Source organism: Pinus tabuliformis, chromosome 7, assembly GCF_031772625.1.
Source record: "Pinus tabuliformis cultivar Carrire ecotype Pingquan chromosome 7, CPIR1, whole genome shotgun sequence".
Lineage (NCBI taxonomy): Eukaryota > Viridiplantae > Streptophyta > Pinopsida > Pinales > Pinaceae > Pinus > Pinus tabuliformis.
This window is the reverse complement of record NC_142293.1, coordinates 220,924,776-220,941,926: the sequence shown is the minus strand read 5'-3', so window position 1 is coordinate 220,941,926 and position 17,151 is coordinate 220,924,776. Positions and strand designations below refer to the sequence as shown.

Sequence of the window (17,151 nt, the reverse complement as noted above, 5' to 3'; positions counted from 1 at the left end):
GTGTTCTGCTGCCTTGTTTTTCCCGAATTTTGCTCAACCTTCAGCTTAGATATTTCAGCAGCCAATGACTCTATCATCTTAGTCATTTTATCTAATTTAGGCTCTAAAGATGATGTAGAGGAGGTAGAAGTCTGACCTCTCTGCCTCCTTCTGTCAGCTTGACCTTTGAGCTTTTCTGCAACCATAATATTGGATTCCACCTCTAGTGCTGCATCCTGCATATCAGCTAGAGTGGCACATCTTCTTTCTCTCAATAACAGGCAGAAATCAGAGTCAAAAACATTAGCATAAGTGAATTTGGCAGAGGTAGGGGTAGGCTTTACCTCAGATGGTATCTTACTATACATACTATTGAATCTTTTATTAAAATCAGGCAATGATTCCCCATTTTCCTTCTTCAGGTTACCAAACTTAGTATGATAATACAACAAGTCCTTTTTATCTCCCCAGTGCTTCAGAAATGCATCATTTAAGGCTTCAATATCTGTTATAGATCTCTGGGGTAATTCTCTGAACCACTTCCTGGCCTCTCCATCAAGGCTCTGGACAAAAACTCTCATCCACACATCATTTTCACTTATATCTAAATTATCAGTATAACTGTAAAAAGCTTCAAGGTGTTCTTCAGCTGTTACTCCCTCTGTGCCAGTAAACTTAGGCATATATTTATGATATTCCCCAACAGGGATGGGATTTAAAGGAACAGGCAAGACCAAGGGTCCATATATGGCAGCTACAATTCTTTCTATCTTCGTGGGTGCTTGCAGGCCTGCCATGATTGGGATATGTGGAAGGATACTGGCAGATTGAATGGTAGGAAGTAATATGATGGATGGCAGAGATAAAGGAATGTTTTGGACTGTATGGGAAGCTTTCTTTGGATTGAGATTCAAAAGGGAACTAACTGCACTAGGGGCTGAATTAATCTCTGAAGGAATTTCCTTATTAACGGTGCTGGGCTCTAAATCTTCAAACTGTATATCTTCAACTATAGCTTTATCTTTCAGAGATACATGAGACTTTTTAGGCTTACCTGATCTTGATGCCCCTTTTTGTGATGCTTTCTTTGATTTGACAGTCCTCTTAGGGTCAGGCACTGGTTCAGCTGGTAATTTCTGAGGATTTCTTCGAGTATGTCTCACGAACTGAGCCAAAATTTCAATGTGGAGTCGCCAAAGGTTGGTATTCCTCCAGTGGAGTCGCCAGATAGATGATTACAACCAGAATATGTGTCCAGACCTTGTCTATCATCAAAATCTGGAACTGTGTCGTTCTTCGAGGGAAGCTGAGCTTCAATCTCCTCTCCTCGGCAACAACGCCAATTAATGTTATCAACCCAAGAAACTCTCCTAGGTTGTATATCAAAGATGCTCAGGAACATTACAAACTCAACAAAAATGTTGGAAAATGGTGGATGAATGGAAGGAATGATGCATATTCAAGCCAGATAACCACTTCTACTATGCTTAACCCCAGACATGGGTGAACACCCCCAGGCTAGAAGGCTTTAAACCACCAATCACTCACAGTTTAAGGAATAGGTGAAGATGGAGAACGCTGATCACACCAGCAGATGCACAAGACCATGTGATGGTCGGCTGCAACCAGTAGAAAAGTCTGCAAATCTATTTCCTAATGCACAGATAGGATGACAGCTCTCTGGCATTAAAACAACATAAACCTGCATACACATTCAATGATACATACTAGAATTTAACATAGAGGTGGGATGATAGACCCTCTAATGCTAAACATCAAGAGCACATGAAAAATGCATAACAGGCACAACATGGAACAAAGAAGAAGTGGAAAGTGAGCAATTAACAGCAAAAGAAGTTTGCATTAGCTGAAAATGAAGACCAGACGTTGTAGGTATCATAATAGTTACAGTCTCCAGAAGTTGAACTTTACATCAAAATAATATTCATCAACCTTCATTACATTTTGTTTCTGGGTATATATAGAGTTTGTTTACAAAATTGCTCTGCTGTTCTATGCGTGGAGGGGTCATAATGGACCACCAAACCACATTTACAATCAGATATGGGTCTCTGACACAATCTGTTTGTTTTAATGAACAAAATGACCTTTTCCTGACATTCTGTTGTCCTTCTTGAGCAGATGGAATGAAATATGGATGAAATTCCATGCCTGATAAACGTTTTAACTGCTCGAGGCTTGTCCTTCTTGTCCTTCGGCCATACTGCTCTTTGAATGCGGTGGTTGAAGACTAACTGTGCCGGGTACAGGTAGCTGGCCACCTTCGTCTTTCGGGAGCACAGGACAGGCTATGAATAGGGATAATATGGCAGAGGCGAGAGTAGGTCGGGGAACAAACAACAGCCGTTGGATCCAACAGACGAACGACAGAGATTGAATCGGAGGGAGCCATCAGGAGGAAGCGGGCGGAGACAATTGTGAGCGGTCGGATTGCAGTCGGGCAGATCCGACGGCGATCGGGCGCGAAAGGTGCGCAGAAATTAACGGGCGGGAGGACAGGCGGACGACGGTAAGCGGTTTCCCCGCACCACTTATCGGAGGCGGGCGGTATTCGTACGCGAGGGCGTGATCTAGTCTTTGTGCAACACGTGGTGGAGGAAAACCACTTTCCCCGCGGATTAACGAACGCGCAGTTTGTGGTGTTGGGATGAGCGACTACTGTCAGATCTCACAGGAAATGATCGGACAGCCAAGGTTTAAAGCACGCGTTTCGATTGATGTGACAGAGGAGGGCCTCGACGGTAACTCTTTTTTTTGTATGCGTGCGGTTATATGACCATGGTTTCATAGGTTTAGCTTTGCGCTTGGGACCCGAGGGAAAAAGGGTTTATACGGGGTTTATAAAGGATTATAGAGGAAAACATAAATAACATGGTTAAGGGAGAATAAGGAGAAAGAAGGGGAAGGAGAAAACAAAGGTAGTGGGAACTATAGAGTTATAAAGAAAACGAAGGAGGGAAGGAAAACCAACTGCTGCGACCCCCTTTTTTGATCATCAACCACCCAATTAGGCCTGCACTTGTGTTTAAAATGTTGAAATAATAGCAGAGCTAACCGAACCCAGAAATCATTTTTGGAAATTCCACCTAGAGACAACTCAATTAAATTAATTGATCGATAATTAAAAAATGCCTAATTCTAACTTAGGGAAATCGATTAATTAATGAGAATTAATTGAGAAAAGTGAGAATTCTCTAGAAACTCACATGGATTGACTCAGAGATGATCTCAACCATCGATAAGGACTTAATCGTAGCCGTTGGTGATCCAATTGGAGATTATAAGAGGAGGTTGATGGGGTTGGAGATAGACACACAGGAAGAGCGATTTTCCAGAGAGTAGCATTCAGCCAGAAGAAATCAAGCCAGAAGGAAGCAGGATCTGGAGGGAGATCAGTAGCAGATTTCCGAAGGAGGATTCTAGATCCGACAGAGTCAATTCAGAGAGGGACGAGTTTTCCTTAGGAAGTTGTGCAAGCACTGCATAGGAGGGCTTCAAAGGAGAGTTCGATTCAGCCAGAGGAGGAGTTGATTTAGTTGCTGGGGGTTGGGATTAATTCCAGGAGGCCAAGCGAGTCACTTCTAGGGGCAAAGACAACAGAGCTGCAGGATTCAGTGTGTTCTGGAGGCAGTGCAGATAGAGCCTGCGCAAGCATTACGCAAGGGCTCACGCAGGGGCATTTCCTGTACCTTGGTTCAGCCATATTTAAGAGTAGAATCAATTTTGTGTTGAGGTATTGGCCTCACAGATATTTTGCTAGTATTTCTCTTAGATTGGATTGCTAGATTAAGCATCCAAAATTGTACTCAGAATTTCTGTTGCCGCTTAATAATAAAACCCTCCTCCACTGCACCGGTTTTCTCGCATTGGGTTTTTCCGGGGACAATTGTTCAAAAATATTTGTGTCAATTTTTTGTGTATGCTAGCATTTTTTCAGCTTCCAATATTTTATTTTCCACAACATTTTATTTGTGAAGAAATTGTAGTGTGATTAATTTGATATTTTTCCGTAACAAAATAAACTGCATAATTTATTCAGTTAGAAGAATTAATTCTAGTTGCTGCATTTCGAGCAAATTTTCACAAGAACACACTTGTTCTTGTGCTGAACTAGCCTTGACTTGTCTTGCAAAACCCTAGTCCTGCTCCTTGATCCTGGTGCACAAGCAACCCCTATTTCCTTGCGCACTTGGGCCTATTTCCTTGCGCACCAGACGTCCTATTTTCTAGCGGATAAGGTTCCTATTTCTATGTGCACTAAAGCTCCTATTATTTAGCACAATTGCTCCTATTCTCTTGCGCACAATTGATCCTCGATTCTGTGTACACACAGAACAAAGATGTTCTCACAAATTTGTGATGAATTGTGCCTTCGTCCTTCTCTTTATAGGTAAGCTTCAATCCATGCAAAGAGGCTCAACTCAATTTAGAACTCGAGTTCTGATTGCGAGTTAACTGAGAGTGTTACTCACTCTCCTTCCAATCATCACTAGAGTTGTTAACTCGTTCTCTCTCCAATCAACACTAGAGACTAACCCGTTTTAACTCAACCTGTAACTGCCGCCTCGCCTTGTAGTTAAACTGATGAAGACTCCACTTAACTGAAGCTCCAACTCTACGCATGTATGTAATCTTGATGATTATTCTAGTAAACTGGAAATAAGTCATAACTGAAGCTTAACTCATGATCTCAGACTCATGCCAAGAGAGACAAACTAGTGGTTTTTTTGGCTAACGCACAAGCCAGAAGACCTTCCACGCTACATTTTCAACATTCCTCTACTTGTGAAATAGTCTGCCTCTACTTGAACCTTTGGTGTTTTTTTCCTCTTTTGCAGGCATTAATACAACTAAAGTAGAAAGAGAGTAAAGTTTTTGATATTAGGCATGAAAAGTGCAGGAAAGCAACCGTGCATTTAAGGGAATTTCTAAAAGTTGCATTTTATTTTAGGTATCCAAGTAATGAATAACAATATTTTTGATCAGCTGTTTGAGATAAGACATATTTTGATGAGATTGTTCTTGCAACCATTGAGTGAGGCATGTGTTGTCATTATTCAAGTATAACTATCACTGGCCTGCTTGTGTGTTTGGCAACACCTCATTTTTTTTAATCAATCAACTGCCCCCAAACTTTTGCATGCATAACATGGTAGCCGTCAATAAATTATTGAAGAGCTTTCTGAGTTATCAATTGTTACTTTGGACTCGATGGTATCCTTTTTCGAGGGACAGACTTCTTGAGGCCCTTCTTACCTGTCAACATTCGGGAGAAGATGCATGGTATTATTTAGCAAGCAGTTGTAGAACTGTATTATATGTTTTAGCACTTGGTGTATTTGCACCTAATACCATTTACCCCCTTTTATATGTTAACAGCAAGTTTCCAGGACATGGGGACATGCACCCATGTCTAGAGAACCCCCTTCCCCCTTCCTCCAGATTTCAGCATATGGTAGGGTATGTTGGGTATAGGACATTGGGGACTTTGCCGCAAATATATAAACAGTAAAAAATATTAATGTTTAAACTTAACAAACCATTAATAATGCATATTTTGATAGGTACATGAGTGATGATACTTACCGATGGTCAACATGAAAGATGATACATACCAATGACCATTCAGTGTCAAATCCAATGAAAACTCAATGCAAATCTGCTGCTGTTATGAGATGTCAGCAACCGAATCACTGCCCAGCATGAAATGACTGCTGAACAACATGGTGTACCCACTAGCGTATCCTGAACATGGTGCACTGAAGATGCATGGTGTCCTTTTTCTAGGGACAGACTTCTTGATGCCTATCTAACCTGTTATGGTTTGACAGAAGATTCATGGTATTTTTGTTTGTTGGAAGTGCTTTGACAAACACATCTTAAGGGCTGCACTGCTTAGAGCGGACTTCCTTCAGCTTAGAGCCTTGGACTTGCACCCAGTCTCGTCCATTTGAAACTCATGATATTTTTGGCAGATCATTGTCAGAAAGGAACCATGGTGGATGGTTTCATATTCCATCAACCTCACCAGTGAACTAATGTCCGTGTTGTCAATCTATGGTGCTATAGTGATTTGCCTTTTCTCCGAAGCATTGTGCAAATTAAGCAGGCTGATGGCCAATGTACAATTGTGTGCTAACGAATTTTTGTTGTTCTCATTAGAATGAATAACAAATTACATATAATATGCTGATTCATTGTGTGGTGACTTTTTACATACTTATATCCTTTCCATTACTGTATATCGCATGTTAATCGTAGTATGTATACTTGCAGGGATGATGAGGGAGGGATGACTATGATGCCACACCATTGCTATCCTGTTAACATGTGCCGATCTTTTGAGAAAACTAGCTTTGAGAAGTTGCAAACTATCTTTAGCAATGCAACAAAATCTGAGGCTGAGGGGTTTCTCCCAGACATGGGTGCGGAAGCTGTCCTAGACCCTCAAGCTCCATCCTCTACTGAGAAAGATGTGAGAAGAAATAAAACTAAGCGTTCAGAAACATCTTCTGAACAATCTGGGACAGGAAAAAGGGTTAATGATGGAAGCAAATCAGGAAAGAAAGCCACGTTAAAGGCCATTCTTGGTGAGAGTATGGGGTACGGACCAGCTCTTTGTGAGCATATAATTTTAGATGCTGGTTTGCAACCAAACATGAAAGTTGAGGCTCACAATGATATATTACAGGCCTTGGCTGCTGCCTTTGCAAAATTTGAGGGCTGGTTAGAGGAGGTCATAACAGGTGAAAGCATCCCTGAAGGTTATATTATAATGCGTAAAGATATACCAGGGAAAAAGGAATGCTTTCCAGATGAAGAAAGACAATCTGGGCAGGTTGGTATGGAACGCTTTGTTGCTTAGAATTTAACTTTTAATAGCTATCCAATAACTTGTACTAGTGATAGACATTACAAAGTTATAATGCTTTTGTGTATAAGAATTACTGAGCTATTGTTTTAGAGTAATTTCCTATTGATGTTCCAGAATTCCTGACCTTAAAAGCAAGAAATAGGTGGATCATACTACCCAAGTTGCTACATGGTCATCTTACTGGCTGATTTCATAAGAATTGTGTTTTGTATGTCAACACAAAATTTTAATGTCTTTGTGCAAGGTGTCATGATTTTTTGTTTTCATGCTTCTATCTGATTAAGCATGTTTGATTTGATTGTAATTCTGGTCCTTGGGGGTTCCATTAATGCATCATATCAGATAGCATTGTATCCTCTTTTTCAGCATTGTCTATGTCTATTTTCTGAATTTCTATCATTTATGTACTTATATTCCATTGACATATCGACATCTTTGCAGATATATGATGAATTTTCTCCATTATTATTACATCAATTCAAGTCACGGAATTTTGTAAAGTTTGGAACTTCTGATGAATCAATGGATGAGTTTTTCAGTAAAATTGAAAGTCAGAGATCAGAGCAACAGCAGAAAGCTCAAGAACAGTCAGCCACACAAAAGCTTAATAAGATTCGCTTGGATCAGGTTCCGTAACAGCATCACCTTTGCAGTGCCTAATCTATATGGTTCATGCTAGCACATGATTTCTTTGGATGTTGTGTTTATTGGTTATTAACATCATTTAATTATGTTATACATGTGAAAGTTGTAGAAATTTTGAAAATCTGATCAATCTAAAATTTCAACCTCACTTGCTAAGTCACATGGTTCTGGTTCAGATTTGAGTTCGAGTTCGGCAATGATGAAATTTGTTTTGAATTTGAATTTCATAATGAGATTCAGATAAGATTTGGCATTATGTTTGTCCATACACATATTTTCAATATATATATGCGTGTGTGTTTTCTTTCTTTTATTTTTTCTTTTTAAATTTTGGTCATTGGGGACTGCTCGGAAAGAGATCGGCCTCCCTCTCAAGCCCGAAGGCAAGAGAGAGGTTGCTAGTACCTGGCCAGCGCACAGTATATACTATATACTCACTTAAGAGCACAACATAGTTACTCTATTCCAGAGCTTAAACATGTCAACATATGAGACTTGAATCGGGGCGGGGATGATCACAACGATTCTGCCCAACCACCCAGGGTAAACCCACTTGACTATATTTTGGGCATTGGGGACTGCCCAGAGAAAGAAATTGACCTCTCCCTCAACTTGAAGGCAAAAGAGAGGTTGTTGGTACCTGGCCAGTCCACAGTATATATACTCACTTAAAAGTTAAGAGTACAACATAGTTACTCTATTCCAGAGCTTAAACATGTCGATTTATATTATAATGCCCTGGGGAGGATCACAATGATTCCGCTCAACCACCAAAGCTAAAGTCAATTGACATATATATATATATATATATATTTTTTTTTTTTTCTTTTCCTTGGAAAAAAGTCTTAAGTTATTTCATTAGCGTAATGATGTATGTTATATTCTGTGCATACATGCTGGTGCATGTATTACGTGCATATACATGCCAACTATAACAGGACAAAAACTTCCCACTGTCAGGAAATAAGACTAGTCTGCTAGAGTCTACAGATTTTAAGGCGAACCTTCAAAATCTGTTTACATTGTTTCATGTGAGACAACTGTGAATAAAAAATAAAATACATAGAGATTTGGAGCCCTCTGCTTCCTGAATGTCTGACAAGATCCAAAAAACCGCCGCTGCAAAAAGAGAAATCTGCTATGATGATTGAGAATCTGCATCCAAAACCGGCCCCTGAGCTTGATCCATGAAGGGTCTGTGATAGAGTTTGTAGAGTTTTCCATTTGCGGATTCCTGGAATTGCCACTGCCCAAATGCCAAGTGAATGTCTTCCTTAGAAAGGCAGTCTGCTTGTTCATTTCTTTCCCTGAAAATGTGTTGACAAGAGAAAAAATCAAAAAGTTGATAATTCTCAATACTTCATTTACTAAAGGAATGAGCGTTTGGTTTCTGCAATGAAACACCCCTTTGATCCACTTAATTACCAGCTGGGAATCTCCAAAGATTTGAATACTGTTACATCCTATCTCTTTTGCGAAAAGAAATACCAACTTGAGAGCCATCAACTCTGTGAAATTGTTTGTACCGCTGCCCAAGTCCATCTTAAATCCATAAGAATGATTTGGATCAAGGTAGATAACTCCTCCCCCTCCACATGATTGATTATCCTCTTGTGAAGCCCTGTTGAAAAAAGCCCAAGGTTCCCATCTTAGTTTCATAAGAATGATTTGGATCTAGGAAGAGAACTCTCCCTCCTCCACATGATTGATTATTCTCTTGTGAAGCCCCGTCAAAAAAAGCCCAAGGCTTTGTTCTATCGGGATGCTCTTCTACTACCCCTTGGGGTTTTTTAGAAGCTTTCTAACAAGGAAAGTGAGATAGAATTGAGAGTGCTGAGGCTGCTGTTCTGTCTGAGGGGATGTGTGTCTTGTTAAATAATTTTTTTGTTTTTGCGATACCCAGAGCCCCCAACAGATAATTAGAGGCATGGATTTATATTTACTGAAAATAAGATTTGAAATCCAATCCTGCCACACTTCTTCTATTGAGGTCCCCTTCCATTTGAAATCTGTGTTGAGTTTAAGTTTGCATTTGTCCCAAACTGCCTTGATAAGATGCATTGTACAAAGAGATGTGAAATGGATTCTGAGTTGTTATTGCGTAATTCAGACTGTCTTGGTCCTTCTTTGTTGAAAATTGGTAGCTTCAGTTGGTATTTTCATTGGCAAAACAAAGAAGAAATTATGTATTTTTATGTTGACCAAGTCAACCTCATTTGCACAAGTCAGCCCCACCACATGAAGGGGTTTGACCCTATGCTCAAAACCCACCTCCTACACACATATATTGGGCATTCGTTGACCTCGTTTGGCATCTCACATCACTCATCCATTCGATCTGAAACAAGATATGATCACATGTGCGAGGAGAAGAAGAAGAAGATTTGCTTCTGCGTTGACCAACTATTTGACTTTTGTTTGACCGACATTGATGTAATATCCCTAATAGGAAAATACAGTGAATAACAGAAACAATGGACTAGCTACAACAATAAAGTTCAAGCATGCACAACCATACACAATTAAACATTAAAATGTGGGCAAAAACTCTTAGCCATTGTATTAATATGATAAATTATGAGTACAGTAATTGTGTTAACAGAAACTTGGGCTTGCTACAGCAAGCAAGGCCAAACCTAGGTGTCAAATCAATGGCTGCAAGTGCTGGAAAAACTCCCAGAAGAAACTGTTGGAATTTCTAAGTTTAACCTGTTAGAAATTCTTCCTATGCTATCTGATTTATTTCTTCCTACTTGTTCAATTACTTAACAAGTTATTTACCATGTAAATATTGAAAATAAATACAAACACAGTGTCAACACATATAGATCAACAACTGAAAGTAAACAAGCACACAAGTGACACCGTTGTTTTTGGACTAATGTCCCCGGAAAAACCCAATGCGGGAAAACCAGTGCAGCTATTCAGAGGGTTTTATTCAGTGTTCCACGGGGACTCGCCCCCCCCCCTGGGGGTCTAGTTTCCTCGCACCCCTGCGCTCCGGGGACTTGGGGACGAGTAGGGGACGTTTCCCCACGCTCCCAAAATGGAGGAAACTCGGGGGGACGTGCCAGGGAAACGTTTCCCTTCCCTGAGGGGGCGTTTCCAAAAAGGGGGACGTGGGGGGACGTGGGGGGACGTGAGGGGGCGTGGGGGGACGAGAGGGGACGTGGCACACCTTTAATGCATTAAAAACCATTTTAATTAACTAAATGCTGAACTTAATATTTAATTAAAAGTTAATTAACGTTTAGGGTTTTGGAAAATCGTTGTTTCATGTTATGAAAACGGCACCTTGAACCATGAAAAACACATTCACAGCCTTTGCAAGTTCGCTGAGCGCTCCACTCACAGCGTTGGATTTCACTGTTCGGATTTTAATAAACAGTGCCTGTATCATTATTGATTGTATTAGGAATTGTATACAAAAGGTAAATTACCTCAAAAAAGTCAGTGAATTAATACAATTTGTTGAAAGTGCAAGCTAGGAAAACCAAGACCTTGAATCGGTTCAATATGGGCTCTCCTCGTTCATGTTGATAGTAGGTTTAGGAAAAGAGCCTATTGTCACATGTTCTGAAAAGTGGATCTGACTATTTTGTTTCCAGGAACCAATTAACCACAAGTATGGGTGAAAATTCCGACTTGTAAAAATTTAAAAGACTGCCTCCTTGACTACCATGCGTTGTGTTGATGAGACCTGACCGAAATATAATATTGTTGATATAATAAGACCTGATTAAAATACATAATATTAATATTCCACCAGCCACCCAACTACTTTCCTATATGATTTCTCAAAATTCTGCCTTGACATCTAATTTTGATCCCATGAGAACTTAAAGGGTTCAAAATAAACATTCGCTCAAAGAAAGAAACCAGCAGGATTTGTAAAATGGAAACTAACTAAGCAGTCTAACAACATGAAAAGAAGAAAGTAACTTCCACTTACGTGTCTATCATTTTTTGCATGAGATTGCCGATGGAAAAATCTATGGCACAAGGTTATGGCTGTCGCAATGGTTACCTGGGAACTGAATAAACAATAGACAGTCAACCTATTACTATATTAGGCCTATGGTCTTTACCTGTGGAAAAAGCATCCAAGTTCCGTTTAGTCCAAGTTCCAAAAATGATTTCTTTTAGACTTTTTCTCTAGGTTAGCAGTATCTAAAATAGAATTGTGAAGGTATATCAGACCTATGGGCTAGTCCTATGGAAGCATTGCCAAATAGGCTATTCATATATTAATATTATCAGTTGAAAATCTACGCGGCCTGCCTAACTAATATGTCAAGAACTTAGAAGTCCAGTTTCTCAAAATCATTATACATAATCCACTATAGTTCTGAGTTCTCTCTATGTTTAAGTTTTCTTCTAAGAAGGATAGTTCTCTCTTTGTTTAAGTTTTCTTCTAAGAAGGATTGTGTAAATTTTCAAATTCATTGCTTTCTTGCTCCAGGAATTCATATCAATGATCATGCTTTGCAACTTTTCAATTCAACCCAAATTGTCATAGTGGACTCAATTAATAAATTAAATTTTATATTTATAAATTTTTAAGACCCTGATGCTCCCCCACGTTTCCTAAAAAATGGTAGGGAGCTTTTGCATAGGCCGCTCCTGCGCCTCCTCGCTCCCTCGCCCCCTTGTCCCGAAACCTTGGTGAACATTGGTTTTATTATTATGCAGTTTCAGAATACAACCAGGGTGCCAGAAATGGCTCACCCAATAGAGAATGCCCTCGGCAGTAGTACCTCTCAGTTGGAGACAAATATTCTAGCTAAATCATCGGATGCATGATCCCACAGCAACAATGCAGCTTCTGTTGCTTTGCGTCACTCTGATAGGGAATGTGTCACCCTATCTGGCACTCCAACTCCAATCTGTCCCACGAAAATCTCCCAGTGCTGCCTCTAGGGCCTGCGTCAGTCTCTCTGGCCCAACGTCAGCCTCTCGGGTTTTTGCGTCAGCCTCTGGAGCCTCTGCGTCTCACAAACTGGCCCTCTTTGGCTTTGCGCAGCTCCTGGCTGCCTTCTGTGTGGCCTCTGGCTGCCTTTGCGTGGCCTCTAGCTGGCTCTACGTCAACCTCTCCTGGCTTATGCGCTGATCCTCCCGGTACTAACTCTGTCTCTCTGCTATGTATTCACTGCCCCTTAGCTGCAATTCAGATCACTTCACTCATTTTCCTCAGCAAATCCTGCGCCAAAAAATCGAGTTCTTGATCTCTCTTGGTGTATTCTCCAATTGACCCTCAAGCCTCTTATACTTTTCTCGTTGGTTGATCAACGTCTGAGATTAAATCTCTAATCAACGACTAAGATTAGATTTGGCTTGATCCATGACTTTTGGACCCTTCTAACACAATTTTATATTAATACCCTTTAATATATTATTTTTTCTAAGTTTAGACTTAGAACTCCATTAAAAATATTAATTATTTTAATATCTCCCAAACTGGTCAGAATCTGCCCAAACCATTTCTGGGTCTTGGAGATCTCATGTGCTTTAGCCTCTCCACCAATTTTCATTGCTAGAGCACATCCGATGCTACCCCAAATCAACACTCCCTCTTAGCGAGGACTGTGCTCTAGTAATACTCAATGAGCATCACCCTGATCATCCAGCATCAGTTCCTGTGCTGATGCGAGGTCTCTCTGCCCAACATCCTCTGCACAGCTGCATCTTGTACTGCTAACCATGGCCCTGCCACTGCCACTGCTGCATCCGTATAGCAACTCCCTCTGCATCCGTGCTGCTGCTCATGGCCCTGCCACTGCCATTGCTGCATCTGCACTGCATCCCCTCTCATCATGTTGCATCGTGTTGCCCATAGCACTACCACTGCTAATCGCTGCATTGCAACTTAGTTACTGAGAAGTAAGTAACTGATCCTCCCAACTCTGACATCTCTGTCAGGCTAGAAACACTCCCGATCTGGAAGCTCCCTCTATCGCTGACAACTGCTCCCTCTACTGACCTCTGCGTTGCTACAACAACTCTATGCATCTCGCACTGTTGCCTCACGCTGCCCCGGAACTCTTGCACTGTAGCACCCTTTGTTGCTTCATCCGCATCCGTCTCTACCGACATCTGCCAGTCTTGCTACTCTTCAGGGCTCCTGTAGCAAGGTATAATCCAAGAGGTTGGGTACCCCAAGAGGATCCTGCCCCTCATCGCGTGTAGTCCATCTAACTACAGCTCGATGTCTCCCCACTTCCTCTCAAGTGGCACATGAGCACTCATGGCACAGTCGTCATCAATCTCCACTTCTTTCTCCACCCTTGCTAGCGCTGCCTTGGTCTCAGAAGCCTCTCCCTTGCGCTTCTTTCTAGGACATTGGTTCGCATAGACCCAGTTCCCCACAGTGGAAGCACTTGACCTTGGAGAGGTCCTTCTTCTTCCGTTTCTCTTGCTTTCTCGTAGATGCTAGAGTAGCATCCTCCTCTTCCTCTTTCTTGATTCTGACCCCCTTACCACTACTCCCTGCCTTGGATAGCTGTTTGATCTCTTCTTGATGAAGAGCTGCCCACAGTTCCTCCCAATCTAGAAGGTTCGACCTGCCCAGTAAGCTCTAGACAAATACCTTCTAGTCCTCTGAGACTGCGTTCAGTGCGGTCCTCACCAACATCTCCTCATCCGACGTGGCCCCTATGGGAGTCAGCTGGTGTCGGATTTCTGTCAATCCCAAGGAAGATATCTATCTGCTCTCCCCTTTGCATCTGGTATGACCATAGCTGATTTTCTAGAAGCATCTTCCTCTGCACGGAAGTATGTTGATACAACTTCTTCAGGGCATCCCACATCTCATTTGTTGTACCCTTCTTGGCAATATGTGGTACCACATGATCCTTGACCCCATCAGGGATGATGCACTTAGCCTTGGCCATTGCCTCTTCGTACTTCTCATTTTCAGTCGGGTCAACTAGGACCGTTATTGTTTTCAAGGTGAAGTGCTTGATGCACTACCTGTCTAGAATGGACAAGATCCCGGCCTTCCAGATTACGAAGTTGGAAGCTCCGTCCAGTCTATCTTGATCTCTCAGCCCATTCATTGCCATTTTGCTGCTCCTCTTTTGACTCTTTCAAGTCTCTCTACTTCCCTCCTGGAATTCCTTTGATTGACTCCCGCTGAGTCTCTCAACTTCCCGTTTGGAACTTCTCGGTTTGACTCCGTTCGTTTGTGCAACTGCGCCATTGATCCAAATTTCTTGGCTAGAAATCCTCGGCAGCAACTCCCTTCACCTTGGTCTTGCCCTGTTACGTACTGTTTTGACCACAGTACCCCACCAACTTCACTCCGCAACTCACCCACAGCCTCCTATGCCTAAGCAATTTCAAGGTCTAAGCCTCTAGGCTTTGGGCAATCCTGACACCAGCAAAATTTGCACCTCCTGGCCACAACGTCGATCCTTCTTGACTGAGAAAGATGACCAGGCATTGCGGAGGTCAGGTTTGCTCCTCTCTGCCTTAGCACTGATCCTCCTCTTGGCTCGAACTGATGACGCAGGCTCTCTGCGTCACCCCCGCTAGGAACAACTTTTGTCACTCGGGACAACTGTTTCTGCTGTTGCTGCTTTGCTCGGCTGATGCCTTCAGTTATCCTGTGATCTGCAACCACGCTTTGATACCATGTTGGAATTTCTAAGTTTAACCCATTAGAAATTCTTTCTGTGCTATTTGATTTATTTCTTCCTACTTGTTCAATTACTTAACAAGTTATTTACCATGTAAATACTGAAAATAAATGCAAGGACAGTATCAACACATATAGATCAACAACTAAAAGTAAACAAGCACACAAGTGACACCGTTGTTTTTGGACTAATGTCCCCGGAAAAACCCAATGCGGGAAAACCGGTGTAGCTATTCAGAGGGTTTTATTATTATGTAGTTTTAGAATACAACCAGGGTGCCAGAAATGGCTCACCCAACAGAGAATGCCCTCGGCAGTAGTACCTCTCATTCGGAGACAAATATTCTAGCTAAATCATCGGATGCATGATCCCACAACAACAATGCAGCTTCTGCTGCTCTGCGTCACTCTGATAGGGAATGCGTCACCCTATGCAGGCCAGCTCCAATCTGTCCCACGAAAATCTCCCAGCGCTGCCTCTAGGGCCTGTGTCAGCCTCTCTGGCCCAGCGTCAGCCTATCTGGCCCAGTGTCAGCCTCTCAGGGCTCTGCGTCAGCCTCTAGAGCCTCTGTGTCTCACACGCTGGCCCTCTCTGGCTCTGCGCAGCTCCTAGCTGCCTCTGCGTGGCCTCTGGCTGCCTCTGCGTGGCCTCTAGCTGGCTCTGCGTCAACCTCTCCTGGCTTCTGCGTTGATCCTCCCGGTACTAACTCTGCCTCTCTGCTATGTATTCACTGCCCCTCAGCTGCAACTCAGATCACTTCACTCAATTTCCTTAGCAAACCCTGCCCCATAAAATCGAGCTTTTGATCTCTCTTGGTGTATTCTCCAACTGACCCTCAAGCCTCCTCTTATACTTTTCTTGTTGGTCCATCAATGGCTGAGATTAAATCTCTAATCAACGGCTAAGATTAGATTTGGCTTGATCCATTACTTTTGGACCCTTCTAACACAATTTTATATTAATATCCTTTAATATTTTATTTTTTATAAGTTTAGACTTAGGAACTCCATTAAAAATATTAATTATTTTAATATCTCCCAAACTAGTTAGAATTTGCCCAAACCATTTCTGGGTCTTGGAGATCTCATGTGCTTTAGCCTCTCCACCAATTTTCATGGCTAGAGCACATCCGATGCTACCCTTAATCAACAGAAATTGCGATCTGTTTGGTGTAAACCAGTGTTGAAAAATTGGTATCGGCAAAATATCGGCGAGGGTCTAGAAAACATCTTATTGGCAATATCGGTGAAAATATCGGCAAGCATAAAAAATAAAATTTTCAAATTTTTAAACATAGCCGATATTTTCAAAATATCGCGATATTTTGCCGATATTTAGAAAATATTGCGATATTTTCTAAACAGAAAATATCACAATATTTTCTCGGCGATATATCGTTTGCTGAAAATATCGCGATATTTTCGAATATCGCTGATATTATCAACAGTGGTGTAAACTAATACTACAAAATGGAAACAACCCTGTATTTGACCCCTCAAAAGTGCCCAGAAATTTTTGCAATTTTTGCTGCAGTCTCCCCACATAAAAATCACAAAAAGCCAGAAAGGGTTTGGACAAATTTTATTGGCCACCTAGTACCGCGATTTTAAGCTTAGTCCTCCCAACTGGCTGCCAAATAACTACCAAAATTTTCTACTGTAATAGAGCTGAAATTCCTTTGAAAATGCAGTTGATGCCTCCACTAAATTTTCACCACAAGACCTAGAAAGGAATTGGTCCCTAAGCCCACCACTGGAAAACCCACAAAAGTGAAAATTTTTGGTCTCATTGAATGAACGCACTGCCTGGAAATGAGCTGTTGCTACTCCAATCTCTTCCAGAAAAGGGCTCCCCAAAATTCCTGCGATATCCCCACAAATTCTCCCTTAATTCCTCCAGCCACCAAGCCCACAAATTATGTTACTCCTATGCCCCACGTGTGCCTTTGCCAAAATACTGCGCAGGCCTTGGAATGCAATTATTTGGCCCAAAAAT

At 41.6% G+C, this 17,151-nt stretch overlaps 1 protein-coding gene across 1 annotated transcript in view; it reads left to right on the top strand.

Moving 5' to 3' along the window:
• Positions 1 to 17,151, top strand: part of EMB1441 (zinc knuckle (CCHC-type) family protein) — a 365,319-nt gene that overhangs the window by 72,719 nt on the left and 275,449 nt on the right. The window contains exons 5-6 of the mRNA XM_089457990.1: positions 6,277 to 6,838; positions 7,316 to 7,501. Of these exons, the coding sequence (XP_089314116.1) occupies positions 6,277 to 6,838; positions 7,316 to 7,501 (748 nt within the window). The remainder of the gene's footprint in view (positions 1 to 6,276; positions 6,839 to 7,315; positions 7,502 to 17,151) is intronic.